The 15,278-nt window shown below is 45.4% G+C and overlaps 1 protein-coding gene across 1 annotated transcript; it reads right to left on the bottom strand.

Annotated features, from left to right (window-relative positions):
- Positions 1 to 6,927: 6,927 nt before the first annotated feature.
- Positions 6,928 to 13,604, bottom strand: IL5RA (interleukin 5 receptor subunit alpha). The gene is made up of 9 exons (XM_053989746.1): positions 13,507 to 13,604; positions 12,217 to 12,362; positions 11,772 to 11,910; positions 10,862 to 10,994; positions 10,596 to 10,786; positions 9,476 to 9,621; positions 8,918 to 9,056; positions 7,538 to 7,634; positions 6,928 to 7,110 (listed from the first exon to the last, which is right to left on the bottom strand). Exons 1-9 carry the CDS (start codon positions 13,574 to 13,576, stop codon positions 7,065 to 7,067), a joined length of 1,107 nt encoding a protein of 368 aa, XP_053845721.1. The 5' UTR covers positions 13,577 to 13,604; the 3' UTR covers positions 6,928 to 7,064.
- Between the last annotated feature and the right edge of the window lie 1,674 nt (positions 13,605 to 15,278).

The raw sequence follows: 15,278 nt of genomic DNA, 5'->3' as shown, positions 1-15,278 counted from the left end.
GTGGAGCCTCTCAGAACACGGAGTCATCGAGGACACTGCAGGAGAGGCCTTCAGCCAGGCTGCCCGCCTCGGTCTCCGTGGAGCTGGGGCAGGTCCGTGCTCTCTGCAAAGCAAACACCCCTTGGAGCTGGGAGCTGGGGGGGGTGGCTTGGGCTGGGGGAGAGCTAAAAGTTCAAATTGGTGCATTTAAAGAGGGATTAACCCAAAATGTTTCATGGCTGAGGAGCTCAGAAGCATTGGGTTCAACAGGAGGACTTTACCCTCTGGCTGAAGCTCTCACAGAGCTGCTCATCCTCCCTGTCCCTCCAGCCCTGCACCCCCAAACTCCCCATTTGCTAAATTCTACCACAGTGGCCACCGCTCTGTTGCCAAGGACAAGGAGCCCAGAAAGAGCTGGAGGGCACAGGATCATTAAATCATTAAGGCTGGAAAAGATCTTCCAAAATCATCAAGCCCAACCTTCAGTCAGATCCCACCACACCCACTAAATCCTATCCCAAAGGGCCACATCCAAAAACCAAGTGGTTTTTGAGCTCTCCAGGGGTGGTGACTCCAGCACCGCCCTGGGGAGGCTCCTGCAGGGCCTGGCCACTCTTGCAGTGAGGGATCCTGGTTTGAGGCACAGGAATTTTTCTGAACGCGGGGCAGCGAAGCCATTTATGGGGCCACATCCTGGCAGAGCCGCACAAACAGGTGTGCAGGGCTGCAGAGCTGCAGAAGGAAGCAGCAGCAGTGGCTGAGCTGCTGGCAAGCCCTGCGGGGTGGCAGGTGACACTGCAGGGACGAGCAGGTTCCCACGGGCCACCACCGGCAGGGCTCTCGTCACCTCGGCCCTGTTTGCACCGAGTTCAGGATCTGAGTGTCCCCAGCAAACAACTTCCCTCTCCCTGGTGGCCTCAGCAGGACCTGGGTCACGTCCTCAGCCCTCCTTGCTGGTGCCACCGGCCCCGTGGCCGTGGTGGCAGCAGAAGGCCTCTGGCTGGCGTCACCCAGCACGGCCGGCGCGCCTGGGGCGAAGAGACTGAAAACAAGGCAGAGCTGCTGCCGAGAACAGACCCTGCCTGTGCAAGCTGGCATTTCCAGCTGCAGCATTAGCATTTGCTATTTCTCACGTTCTTTGGTGGGATGCCCCAAGTCGTGGTATTTCACACCATTCTACTAAAAACAAGCATTGTAGGATAATCTTCTAAGCCCCTTTCCTTGACCAGACCATGGAGTAAGAACAACATGCAAAAAACCAAACCCCTGCTCCAAGGGGACAAATGAAAATCAAGGTGCAGAGCAGCCCTTCCCCCGAGCAGACAACGAGGGTTTGTCTCATCCGTAAGACAAATGTATTTATCAGAACAAAGAGCCAGCGCAGAAAGGCTCAAGCCCAGCTTAACGGCAGGAGCAGCACACTTGGGATTGTTCGGCTGAACAAAAGCAGCTCCCCAGGAGCCAACGCAGCTCTGCCAGGCTGGGGAGAGGCTGCAATTCCTGCACAGGGAGCCGGGGGAGAGGCTGCAATTCCTGCACAGGGAGCCTGGGGAGAGGCTGCAATTCCTGCAGCTCTGTCCGGCTGGGGAGAGGCTGCAATGAGCCTGGAATGCAGCGTGGGGAACAGGGAACCCGGAGCGGAGTCCGGAATGGAGTCGGCAAAAGGGAAAACCCGGACCGGATTTCGGCCGGAGTCCGGAATGGAGTCGGCAAAAGGGAAAACCCGGACCGGATTTTTGCCGGAGTCCGGAATGGAGTCGGCAAAAGGGAAAACCCGGACCGGATTTTTGCCGGAGTCTGGAATGGAGTCGGCAAAAGGGAAAACCCGGACCGGATTTTTGCCGGAGTCCGGAATGGAGTCGGCAAAAGGGAAAACCCGGACCGGATTTTTGATTGAGTCCGGAATGGAGTCGGCAAAAGGGAAAACCCGGACCGGATTTCGGCCGGAGTCCGGAATGGAGTCGGCAAAAGGGAAAACCCGGACCGGATTTTTGATTGAGTCCGGAATGGAGTTGGCAAAATGGAAAACCCGGACCGGATTTCGGCCGGAGTCCGGAATGGAGTCGGCAAAAGGGAAAACCCGGACCGGATTTCGGCCGGAGTCCGGAATGGAGTCGGTAAAAGGGAAAACCCGGACCGGATTTTTGATTGAGTCCGGAATGGAGTCGGCAAAAGGGAAAAGCCGGACCGGATTTTTGATTGAGTCCGGAATGGAGTTGGCAAAATGGAAAACCCGGACCGGATTTCGGCCGGAGTCCGGAATGGAGTCGGCAAAAGGGAAAACCCGGACCGGATTTCGGCCGGAGTCCGGAATGGAGTCGGCAAAATGGAAAACCCGGACCGGATTTTTGATTGAGTCCGGAATGGAGTCGGCAAAAGGGAAAACCCGGACCGGATTTTTGATTGAGTCCGGAATGGAGTCGGTAAAAGGGAAAACCCGGACCGGATTTCGGCCAGAGTCCGGAATGGAGTCGGCAAAAGGGAAAACCCGGACCGGATTTTGGCCGGAGTCTGGAATGGAGTCAGTAAAAGGGAAGACCCAGACAGGAATTATGCTGGAGTCCAGAATGGAGCCGGCAAAAGGGAAAAGCTGGACAATACCACTTAACCCTTCTGTTCATTTCTAACCCTTCCCAGAGCACAACATCTGCAAGCAAAGCCAGATCCAGAGCTGCAGCAGACTGGGACCCGTCCTGGGCAAAGGAAGCGGCCACACAGCAAGGTAAGAATTTCCCACAGCAGGGAGGGTGACAAAAACAGCCTCAGGAATTGCTAATTTCAATGGGTTTAGTGGCCGTGGGGTTGGACTTAATGGTCTTGGAGATCTTTTCGAGATTTAATGATTCTGTGACCCTCTTTGCTCTCAGCCTTACAGGGAAAAAGCAGCACAAAACCAAAAGCATTCATTTTAATTTAAATATTAAAAAAAAAAAAAGAATAAAAAAGTTATTTTACCTCATAGTCAATTGGGAAAGGGTCTCGGAATTTGTTGCTGGGTGCTGGGATTGGTGGGAACAGTTTACTCCAAACGTGGTTTCTGTAAGAAACAGCAGTGGAGGAATGTGAGAGAGTTGCTGTTCCTGGGGGATGAGGGGCCCAAGCAGCAGCACGTGCTCAGCCCCAGGAGCAGCCAGCTCTGCCTGCAGCACCTCCAGTCAGGGATAATTGTTGGAACCCTAACTGCTAAGTTTAAGTTTTTTATTATGTGATATTATACACTTTTATTTAAATTATATATATATTATAATATAATATATATTATAATGTAATATATAATTATATATATATATTATAATTTTATGTTTATTATTTAATTTTGGAAGTTTTTTTCTATGGTTTCAGGTTAAATGTAGTGGGTTTTTTAAGGTTAGCATTTGTTAGCACAGAAAGTTTAAAATTCTTAGCAGTTAGGGATCCAACAGATAATGGTTCCCCCTGGGGCTGGGCAGCTGTGCCACTCCTCACAGGACACCCCTGGGCCCTGGGGACAGACAGGTGACAGGAGGAGCTGGGTGAGGCTGTCCCCAGCCTCTCCCTCTCCCTCTGCAGCTGCTCCCATCCAGTGCCAGGGCTTTTGGAGCTGTCTGGAGAGAAATGAACTGCTCTGATCTGTCTGTTCATGCTGCTGCTCCTCCCAAGGGCTCTGCTGTCAGGTACCTCGTTTGGACAGCCAAGACAAGCTGCCTCGTGCTCAGGCTTTGGTTTCTGGACATAAACTGCCAGTGCCTCGTGGCAGGAGAGCAACCACAAATAATTGTGTGCCCAGGGAGATGGGAGCGGGCAGGGGAAGGCACCAGGGACAGCTGACAGCAAATGGTTGTGCTCAGTGCTGTGATAACTCATCCTGCTCACACCTCTGAGACCCCCCCTCCCTGCCTGACACTCCCTGGCCTGGCTGGGCTCGCAGCACAGGGGTTTTGTGACAGCAGAGAGAACTTTTCCTTGTCTGTGAAACATGCCAGAGCTCAGATCTCCATTCCAGGTGCTGAAACACGCTCGCCGTCTCCAGGCCTGGATAGCACCATGTCCAAAAGGGACAAGTTTCAATGAGTGAGGACTGCTCAGCCCAGAACTGGCATCCAGGGTCTGTTCTGGAGGAAGCAGAGATGTGTTCAGGCACCAAGGGCAGATCTGCTCCTCTGCCCCCTTTATTTTGTGACAATCCCCCTGGCTGATGTCTGCTTAGCTCGGTGCTTATGTTCTTAGGGCTATTCTTCTTCCAGAAGCTTTCTGAGTTCTGTCAAGTTTACCTTTATCCTATTACTGTTCTCCTGGTGAGGAGGAATAATATTTTCTGTCTATCAGCTTGGAGCTAAACCTTCCTGCCTGAGCTGCTGCTGCCTTGAAGGTGACATTGATGCTTCATTAATTATCAGGTGAGGGGAAGGGCCACACCACTGCTCACCCCACAGACACGAGCTGTGGGATGTCAGCCCTCTGCTGCATGGGATGAGGCTTTGGGAGGGAATTGAACATCCACAAATGGGAATATGGGGAGGAAAAACAGTGTGTGAGGTGTTTTGGGGGAAACATTTGCGCTTTTTTTGTTGAAATGCTGGACATAGCAGAGCCACTGCTGGGTGCAAAGGAACAGCCAGGCTGTTTCTCCCCACCACTGGAGAGGGACAGGAGAGTGGCTGCTGCTGGAGCTCAGGAGAGGGGCAGGGTGAGTGCCAATATTGTTTTTGCAGCACCTGGCATCACCTCCACTCTTCCCAGCTCTCCTCCTAAGGGTCAGGCCTTTGTGCCCTTACCCAGGGCAGCTTTGCACTGTTGGCTTCACAGTCCCTACACCTCACCAGCTCTCACAAACTTCTCAAAAGGCCACAGCATTCCACCTGGAATTTCAGCTCTGATTTATGCCACTGCTGGGCAAAGTACCCAACAAGAGTTGTTTCTGTTTGAGATTGGTGTGTTCCTCATCATGCTGTTTGCCAAGAAAAGATTTTGATGCAGCCATATCAAAATTATTTATTGAGGCATCAAAAAGCATAAATTGCACGTCACTTCTGGAAGGGGAGCACTTAAGGAAGGTGCACAAATGCCCACGAGAAATGAGGCAGGAGTGTGTCCGTGGGGGCTGCTTTGCCCCTCAGGTCTTTGCAGGGAGGAGTTGCTGGGGTGGTGCCCTCAGAATGGTTCTGTTCTTTTTTTGGAGGTTACTGAAAAGTCAGAGTTATGTGATTAAAAATCTCGTCACAAAAAGCATCCCAGGTATCTCTGCCTACACAGGGTAAGGCACAGCCTTTTTCCATTGGCACTGCTTGGACCTTCAGGCCTTGGACACACCCCATGGGACCCCTGTGCCTTAAATCGGCATTTCAGGGTCTCCAGGTTTTGTGCTGTGCCTGCCTTTCTGAAATTTCCACTTTTCCCACAGGCTGTGACATGAAAAGGCTGGAGATAAACAAAGAGAAACAAGCAGAAGAACAAGCTCTCCTTGCTCTGTGATGAGATTGAGGAAATATTTGGTTTAACTCTATGTCAGAGTGCCTCCCCTGAGATTCCCCGTGGATTTTTTTGAAGCTGGCTGGTGAGTGCTGCTCATGGGCTGCTGAGGGGTGCAGAAGAGGGGAGTACCTGGATGGCCACACTGATTTTGGGGTGTGGAGGGCACTGAGTGCCCTCATGCCAGAGCAAGTTACTGACTCCATCCTTCTGGGGGCTCACCTCCAGGAGAAAATGTTATTCCTAGGGAAGTACAGAAGCTGCTCACTCCTAAAGGCAGAGAGCAAACCAGGAGAACATTCAATTGTGGTTTTTATCAAGACTCTAACCCCATCAGCCTCTGCAAGTGAGCAAAGGGAAAAGCCTGCCCAAACAGTCCCAGAGGGCCCCTTTGCCTTGCAGCACTCCTCCCACATGGTGGGCTTTAACCCTGATGCCTGCAAGTACAGAGAAAAATTTATAGACCTCTTTGCTGCAATGAAATTCTTTATAATGGCTGCAAATCGCATGAAATTTGAAACGATTCCGTGGCTTGAATCGCAGAGTGCACTTCATGAATTTTCAAGAGCAGTAAAAACAGAGAGTACTAATGAAACTGTGATCCAGGAAACCTGCTCGATTTTTCTGTTTTTTAATATCTGCAGGTACAATCCTGTGTTTCATCTTCTTACACCTCCCTATCCTCCCAGGGCAGGCTGGGGATTAGAGAAGGAGAAGGAGCAAGGAGCAGCAGGGAAGGGTGGAATAAGGTGAGCAGCTCTGTGAAATTCAGAGTAGCAGGGAGGTAAAATTTTCATCATGTTAGCAAAGAGAGAAAGTAAAAAACCTTTGGGTGTCAGGGAATTTTATACTGGAGAGAAACTCCTGGAAGCAGCCAAGGTAGCAGCAAGCAGCTGAACCTGGAAAAGCTCCCTGAAATTTGGATTAAAATCATACAATGCATTAGTACAAGCTGAGTAGAATTGTACCCTGGATTTATTTCTCCCCCTGTGTGTGTTCCAGGATCTCCAAAGAGGGTAAATGTAACATTCAAATGTTTGCAGAACTCCACAGGAAAACATGGAGCAGTGTGACTGCTGCTAACTGGTGTTGGTTCTGCTGTCCCAAAGAGAGAGGAGAGAGCTGGAGACGATGCTGGAGCAGGGGAGGACCTCCAGCTCCAGCTCAATCCATAAAAAAACCACCTAAGTAAGACAAAATTGGGGATTTTCAGCAAGACATCAAGGCTGCATAGCTGAGGACAAGTGTGTGACACAGGGATAAACTCCCTGTGCTGTTTCTGCCAGAACCTTTCTGAGCAGAGCTCTGCTCATTCCGCTGCCCTGAGGACAGGTCCCACAGGCAGAGGTCATCTCACTTATCCTCTTGGAGCATCCCTGTACACAGCACCTTTGTTGGATAAAGGAAACGCAGCACGGAGAGGAAAACAGCCAAGGATGCATCAGGATGACCAATAAATAAAAAGGCACTACAGAAATTAATAAGGAATTAGCACTTCCATTAAGGGGAGCTGTGTTTATTGTGGACTGGTAATTGCTGCATGTTTCAGGGAGAAACTTCAAATTACATGGAGCCTTTAATTCATCACTTATGATTTGACTGTCACAGACACAAATCCAAAGTGTAGCTGGGCTTCCTCACTGCACATTTGGGGAGTTTTGGCCTTTATAGCATCCAGAGCCTCTGTACAATTAAAAATAAATTCAATATTTCAAATACTCAAAGCAAACCCCAGGGGTCTGGGATTTTTGATGCCCTGAGCAGCTTTCACCAGGGATAAATGAAGATTCCTGGGGAAATCTCTGACCAAATCAGGTGCATTTAAGTGAAGAAATGAGATAAGGACAAACAGATTTTAACAAATTTTAACACATTCACCTGACTCAATATATGGGTTTGTTGTATAAGATTAAATTGAATAACTCTCTTACCCTACTAATTTCGCTGAATCTCATTGCTGATAATTAATGAGGCTGATTATTTTTGCTTTGTGTATTTAGGCAAACTCAGTTTTTGCTCAGAATTCAGCAAAGCTTGTAACATCCCCCCACACTTGTTGAATACCTGGTCCTTGGTTATATTGTAATAAAAAAAATATGCTAATACTTACATTTGGCATATTATAGCAACAAGCAGCAATGTGCAGGACATGGACACACAGAGCAGAGTGAGAATCCAGGCTATGGAATTCTCCAGTTTATTTTGCCCTGAATTTCAAGGGAAAAAAAAAAAAAGAAATTAAATGTATTCTTTTAGTACAGATTATTCAAAATGTGTTTAGAATTTAAAGACTGCAAATATTTCATTAACTGTTTGATGTGATTGCATTCAGATCACAAATTAACATGCAGATTTTGAAGACTTGATACCTAGAATAAGAAATTAAATGTAGAGCTTCAAGAAGAGTTTCCATGGCACTGAATTTCTGATTTCAACAATAATTTTCTTTTATTTTGAAATAAAGGAGAGAACAAGTGGCTGAGAAAGTGGCAGGAACCTGTATTGTGCCAATGAACTGCAAAAAGCCCCTAAAAACTCCTTTCCATGAGAAAAACTGGATTAAGTGGTCCTGTCCTTGGATATTGTTGAGATTGAAATAAATTTTTAAGGAAGACCAATTTTGTTTTGCCATCAGAGTGGATTTTCCATGTTTGCTGTGTGAGCCAGGTGGGGAGGTCAAGGGGATGTGTTGGAGAAAGGAGGCAAAACACTGAAAATGTGAATTCATGATACAAGAGGGGAAATGTAGTAAACAGGAATGTAACAGAGTATTTTTTAAGTGAAAACAAGGAAGTTGAGAAACTCCAAAGATAAGAGCAAAGGAGGATGTCTGAGAAGAAACAGTTGATAACGTGCAGTGATAAAGGAACTGCTCTTTCCAGAACAACTTACTCAGCAGGAAATACAAAACAGCAGGGGGCAAATGATGCTAAAATCATATTCTTTTTTTTTTCTCCCAGCATTTAAGGGGTGAGATAGTTTCAGTAAATTAAATTCAAATCCCCGTTTTCCTGTTTCCTATTAGAATTTTGTGATGTTGGGCACGCTCCTGATTAGGCAGCATTTGCTCCCCAGCAATGGGGATGCTGTAAGATGCTAAAAGATGCTAAAAGAATGCTCTTTTTCCCCTCAGCATTGAAGGAGTGAGATAATTTCAGTGAATCAATGGTTGACATGGTCTCTTATATTTATTTCCAGCATGAACATCACAATGAGGGCAGGAAAACACCTGAAAAAACTGCAGTGATGCAAGAAAAGGCCTTGAGTTTAAAGCAATCTCTGGAAATACTCACACAGCATTGCCTAAAACCAATCCTCTTGCAAATAGTTTCTTTTTAATGGAACAGGTTGAAATCCCCTTGGCATTAACAAGTCAGGTTTTTCCTTTGAATCCCTGTTTTCCTGTCTCCTATTAGAATCCTGGGGTGTTGCACACGCTCCTGATAAGGCAGCATTGGCTCCCCAGCAGTGGAACAATGGGAATTCTTACCAACATAAATGATTTCACTCCAGTCACTCCAGAATCCCCTGGCACGGCAGATGTGGTTGTGGTTGGCCCTGATCCTGATGGAATACCTGCTGCTGCCGTCGATCCGCAGCCGGAAACTGTTGGAGGAGATTTTCAGGATCTGTCAGGAAAACAATTTGTGCTGTCAGAGATCGAAGCCATTCAGAAAACAAATTTAAATTATGTTTATCTTTTTATTGTTTTTATTAACTGCGAGCTGCTGGTCTTGCTTTGGAGGTAAGAGCCCCATTTTTATAGGTGCAACTTCTCCTAACATGCCAATATTCCATGGAAAATTCCTGGGAAATGCCTCATTTCTCCATTCTTCCTCAAGATTCTCAATGCAGCATTTTCAAGACGGTAAAAACTGTTCTGAACCCAGGTGCATTAGCTGAATAAACCAAATTTTGTCCTGTTTTCCCAAGTTCCTTGGGGATGGTTTGTTGCAGATTTAAAAGGCATTGAGGAGAAGAAGAAGGCAAATTCCAGCTGTAGAGGACAGGAATGTTGGATAATCTTGGATGCTGGAGGAGCAATTACCTGCTTGTTACCTGACTTCAGGTTGATGAGATAAAATTCATACTCAAAACATTCCTCATGGAAAGGAGAAATTGGCTTCTCCCACATGGCCAGGAGATCATTTTGCTCCAGGGATATGCTGATATTTCTGGGAATATTCACTTTCTCTGCAAAAAGAAAACCATACTGGTAAGTTATTTATAGAGACAAGTTTAAATACTAAAACCTGGAGCATTTTATAACCTGATAGTTTTTCCAAGGAGGACCTATAATTATTGAATTTATTTCCCTTTTTGGACTGAAAAGATAAGGATTTAGGAGGAATAACTGCATTGCTGGTAATAGTTACAGGAAAACAGTTTGGAAAATCCACTTAAAAGTTTTGGAAAATTATATTACTGGGGAAAGAGGAATTTATTAAATTAATTTCTACAGAAGTACCAAATTAATGATAGAATAGTTAGAAAAAAATCATTTCCAGGAAAGAGAAAATGCAGATGTAGCCAGGGAAGTTACTGAAAAATGGAAAAAAATGAAAGGAATTCAGCTGTTGTTATAGGGATGATTTCTAAGAAGAAAATTGTGATTTTTTTTTTTCTCTTAGTGAAGTAATGAAAAAGAGAACTGTTATCTCTTTACCAAAAAAGAAAAAGGGGTGGAACTAATGCAGGAAAGTAAATTATTTGTGTGGATGAAAGATGATAGACAATCATGGCTGATATTCCCTTTTATTCCATACTCTAATGCCTTCTTTTATAGGACAGGGTTAACTTGAACACCACGTATCTTATTCTTTTTAAAGAAAGGCTGCAAAATTAAGGGTAATAAAAACAGTGTTTTAAGGTAGATTGAATAAATCAACTGAAAATTAATATTGGAAATAATGCTTTGGCTAACAAACAGAATAACTAATTGCCTTTACTAGCTTTTAGTTTTGCCATTCTGTAATTTAAAATAGATTATCAAAATCAAATTTAGCTAAAACAATCCAGTTATTTCTTCCAGTTTCCTTGAGATGATTATACAAAATCAACACATCCTTTCACCTGCATCAAGAACCACTCAATCCAAGAGAACTTCTTCACATTCTGGCAATCCTGCTAGACATTTTTGATATTTTTTTAAATGTATTCCTACTCACCGATGGCATTTTGGTTAAATAACTGCTGAAAAGGCTTGATTGCAGCACGTTGGCTGGAGCCATTGATGTGAATGACAATGAGGTTGTCAATCTCACCGGGTTTAATCTGAGTACTTGAAAATCTGCACTCAGTATTCCTGCTCCACTTGTCTTTGGTGTAAGTGGGACATTCCTCTGTGTGTGTCTCATACCTAAATTAAAATGCTGGTGAGACAAGGTGCTCTTAAAGAAACTCACTGCTGGCTGGAAAAGCAGCAAACACCAACCTGTAAAACAGGAAGTATTTGGTGTCTTCTGGAGCCCCTTGGCCAGGGAGCCAAGTGCAACGGAGAGAGACATTGCCAGGGATGGTGACACGAGTGACACAGGACAAGTTGGTGACAGAGGTCTCTGCAGCACCTGGAGAGGCAAGGAATTACAGAGCAGAAAGAAAACCTCACTGCAAAAATCGTAACAAGTTCCTGTTGCTAAAACACTTGGATTCCAGTTTGGGTTATTACAGCTGTGTCTGTTGCATCTAATTTTCTTCCTTTTTTTATTCCAGTTTGGGCCATTATAGCTGTGTCTGTTTCATCCAGTTCTCTTCATTTCTGATTCCAGTTTGGGCCATTATAGCTGTGTCTGTTTCATCCAATTCTCTTCATTTCTGATTCCAGTTTGGGCCATTACAGCTGTGTCTGTTTCATCCAGTTCTCCTTTTTGATTCCAGTTTGGGCCATTGTAGCTGTGTCTGTTGCATCCAATTCTCTTCATTTCTGATTCCAGTTTGGGCCATTATAGCTGTGTCTGTGGCATCCAATTCCCCTCCTCATCACACAGCTCTGTGGCTTGGGAAGAGTGAAGATTCCCAAGCAGAGCGAGTAGAGCTGTGCCACACAGCACCGTGTATTTCATGTGGAACAGGGCAACCATCTCCTCAGGTGCACCACGCTAGGTTAACTCAGCCTTAGCAAGGCATTGTTAGAAAATTTTATAGGTGTTATTGATATTTTGCACCTCCAGATTGTACTCCAGGCTCCACTGCAGTAGGGAAAGGTCTGGACTAAATCCTTTTGTAGCAGGTAGAGCGGAAAATGCTGTGTTTTTATTTTAAATAACTAAACGTGTCACCTTTTAATGTTTAGTCCACAGATTGGGGCAGAACACAAAAGCCAGCCCTTCCCTGGGTTTTCTTACCTGGCAGAGGTGGGAGGTTTCCCTCCACCCAGTCACTGCTCATCTGAAGGCCCTCCTGGAGGAGCAAGGTGCGCACGCGGGCTGAGAAGCCGTTGTGAAGCGCCGCTGTCCGCACGCTGTGAGTCCTCTTGGTGTCGTACTTGAAACAGAAAATATCAAATAACCACAGGGAGGGGACGGGAGGCAAAATAAGGGACCTGCAAAGACTGAGCCAGACTCTGGGGTGAGTTCAGTGAGTTGAGCTGAACGGGGAGCCAGTGCTTAAAGCCAGGATCCATCCTCTCCTCGAGAGGAAAACTGCAATTCCCAAGGCTCGTCCCAGCAGAGCTGTGTCTGTAAGGATGGCTGAGAGGGAATCTCTGCAGTTCCCAAAGCATGGGTTTAGATAAAAGAGAACAGCAGGGATTTAGCCTTCTTAGGAGCCTTGATTTATTTTTTCTCTTACCTCTTCTGGCACAGGGCTCAGGATTTTCACATCATATCTAATGGTGGTGTTGTTTTGTTCCTGAGCAGGGTTTGGCTCCCAGTGTAACAGCACTTGTGCTAATGCAGAGACTGTGAGGGTGAAGTTAACAGGTGGCAAAACCTGAACTGGAAAGGAGAAAACAGAAACATCCATCCATGTCCAATCCAGTGAATACCTGTTTGCGAGCAGTGAGCAACACAAGCAAATAATTTCATTCTCAACAGCTCCTTGTAAAATAGTTCTAATATTTGGAAAAAAAAAAAACAAACTAACAAACCCACTTTAAATAACCAAAACCCCATCAAATAAGAGTTTATTAAAACTTAGCTTAAAAAAATGAAATTTTTACAACAGTTTCAACTTGAAAATGACTGTGATACATTACATTTGGCTCGTTAATTAGGTTCAGAGTTTTCATCTTGGTCCTCATTGTCAAAGAGACACATAAGGAGTGACCCACTGCATGAACAATTCTCACCCACACCAGCTTGCAGGAGAGGGCAATGTGGGGCCTTTCAAAGAGAAGGTTGACAGCCACAAGAAGTTGCATGTGAGAGTAGAACCAAAATGATGAACAGAGGAATTAAGCACAAATGGAAGAAAACACAGAAGGATGGGAAGGATAATTTAAAATGACAGGGCAAGAAGGATTTCTGGAGCTCTCTTGGAAATCAGGAGGATCTCACGCTGGGGGAAATGTTAGCATATAAATAGCAGGGCAGTGAAATAATCAATCTGCTCTCCTCCAGTTCTTCAGAGCCTGCTCTCCCTTATTTGCCAAACCCCAGCAGTTGAGGGCCATCAGCACCCCTGGAGTGTCCAAGGCAGGTTGGATGTGACTCTGAGCACCCTGGGACAGTGGAAAGAGTCTTTGCCCATGGCAGGGGGTGGAACTGGATGGGCTTTAAAGTCCCTTCCAACCCAAACAATTCTAGGATTCCATGATCAGCCCCCACTTCTCATTCCAACCTTTGATGCCCAGGAGTTCACACTGCAGCAGGAAAACTGCCCCATAAAGGCTCAGAAAACCCCAACACAAGTTGTGTCACCATGACTGGAGATTCTTTCCTCCCTCAGCAAACCGGGCACCAACTGGGAACAAACTGGGACAGGGCACAGTCCCAGGAAGCAGGACAGCAATGGTCACCCCTGCTCCTGGGCCCCTGGCACAGCAGGGATTGCTTTATCCACCTGTAAAACAGTGCCCAGCACAAAGAGGGACCTTGGGCACCCACCAAAGCTCTGCCCTGGCAGCTGGAAACTCCTCACCTCCTGCACCTTGAGGTGTGTTTGTTGTCCAGAGGAGGAGCAGGAAAACTGGCATCCCACTGGCCATCATCTTTGGGTGGCGGATGGGCACAGCCAGGCATCAGCACACCAGCCTTGGCACCATTTTACAGGAGCTAAAAATGAACACAAGCCCAAGGGTTAAACACCCAAACCACGGATCATGATCCATCCCCATGATCAAAGGAGTGAAACTGCTGCCTTACAGGGAAAGACTCTTCTTTTCTTGTAGGAAAATGCTTCTTGTGGGAGCTAAATTTAATGTAGGTACCACTGAGCACATTTCATCTTGTTCCCTTTGCCAGCCCTCTCTGAAAAGCTGCTGCTTTCAGACCTTCATGTGGGGATGGGCAGGGCATCCATGGAATTAGGGCATTTCTCCATGGAAAGTGAGTCAGGTTCATGTAGACTGGCTTTGGGGAGAGTCCCATTTCCTCCAGGAACAGAAATAACCATATTTTCAGCTCCCACCCTACATAAAATAGCTGCTTACTGGGATTTACTGTCTTGTTACTCCTCCAATAAAGCTCTCTAAAGACACAGTCACTGCTCACCTCAAGGCTAATTCTCCACCATTAATTATTGGGTGTAAGAGAAACTGCTTTGTTTGTTTCTAATTTCAATGAACAACAATTTTAAATGCTTAAACCCAGCATTTTCTATGGATTGTTTCATGAATTACTCGGAGAAAAAAAAAAAAAAATCTCTGTGTAATCATTCATGTATAACCTAGTATAAAAATGGGCATTCAGAACAGCAGCTCTCCAAAATGTTCTTCTTGAAGAGAAATGCACCCCCCCAGCCCAATCTCAGCACCTCCCTGGGGCACTACAGCAATTGCTCACATGGAAAACATAATATTTTCCAATGGTAATGAGCAGGAATAACCCAGGGACTGGAAGCACTCCCACTGATCACAGTTGGAATAATTCTGCTGTACAGTAACTATTTTTCAAAATGCAGGCTGAGTGCTGAGTTCATTAAAATGACACATCATCTACAGTAGAGTGTGTTTTTAATGTCCAAGTCCCCTCATTATCTTTATTCACATTTTGTGCCTCTCTGCTTTCCTGACAGCCCAAATGAGCACAAGGCCAGCTGAAACTCGGGAGTTTGCTAATGGATTATTCCTGGGGAGCCAGGGTTTGATTTTGTGTACGCTGGGTTATGGAATGACATCTTGGCCAGGCGTTTTGGTTCTCCCAAATTGTAGCAAGTCACAGACAATGGGACAAACATTCTTTACAGCACACATTTACGCCTGCACAAATTACTGGTATCAGGCTTTCTTTGCTACTTCAAGAAACATCCTTTCATTTACCTGATGAGACTAGTAAATACTCTAATAACTTTTCTCTCTGTTTAGAAGTAAAAATTCATTATCCTCACATCCTTGAAAATAAAAAAAACAACTTTGGGAAAGAAGCTTCATTAGTTTCACTGCTGAGAGCATTCAGTCTTTTTTTCCTTAAAAAAAAGCAATCACTTCAGTACATTATTTTAAAAAAAGTCTTTTAAAAGCCTAACATTTTGCAAGTGCTTAGCATTCACATCTACTTGAATAATGTCAGTGTGATGGTTTCGGGCATTATCATAACTACAACAGCTGACTCTCCCTTGGGTTTATTTAAAGTGGTTTTGGCTACCTGTGGAATTTTTTTTAATCACAAAAAGTTGAGGGTTCTGATTTTTCTTTTCCCTATACTTTCAAAAAGATCCTAAAGATTTTTTTTTCTGCCTAAAAGCTTGCTTGT

The sequence above is a fragment of the Vidua macroura genome, chromosome 13, assembly GCF_024509145.1.
Source record: "Vidua macroura isolate BioBank_ID:100142 chromosome 13, ASM2450914v1, whole genome shotgun sequence".
In the NCBI taxonomy this organism is placed as follows: domain Eukaryota; kingdom Metazoa; phylum Chordata; class Aves; order Passeriformes; family Viduidae; genus Vidua; species Vidua macroura.
This window is presented reverse-complemented; position numbering and strand designations above follow the sequence as displayed.

Coding starts and splice junctions, on each gene's coding strand:
- IL5RA (XM_053989746.1), bottom strand. CDS start 13,576: ATGATGGCCAGTGGGATGCCAGTTTTCCTGCTCCTCCTCTGGACAACA. Junction 9,622..10,595: donor ATTTAACCAAAATGCCATCG/GTGAGTAGGAAT, acceptor TTCTTTTTGCAG/AGAAAGTGAATATTCCCAGA. Junction 7,635..8,917: donor GAGTGAAATCATTTATGTTG/GTAAGAATTCCC, acceptor CTTGAAATTCAG/GGCAAAATAAACTGGAGAAT.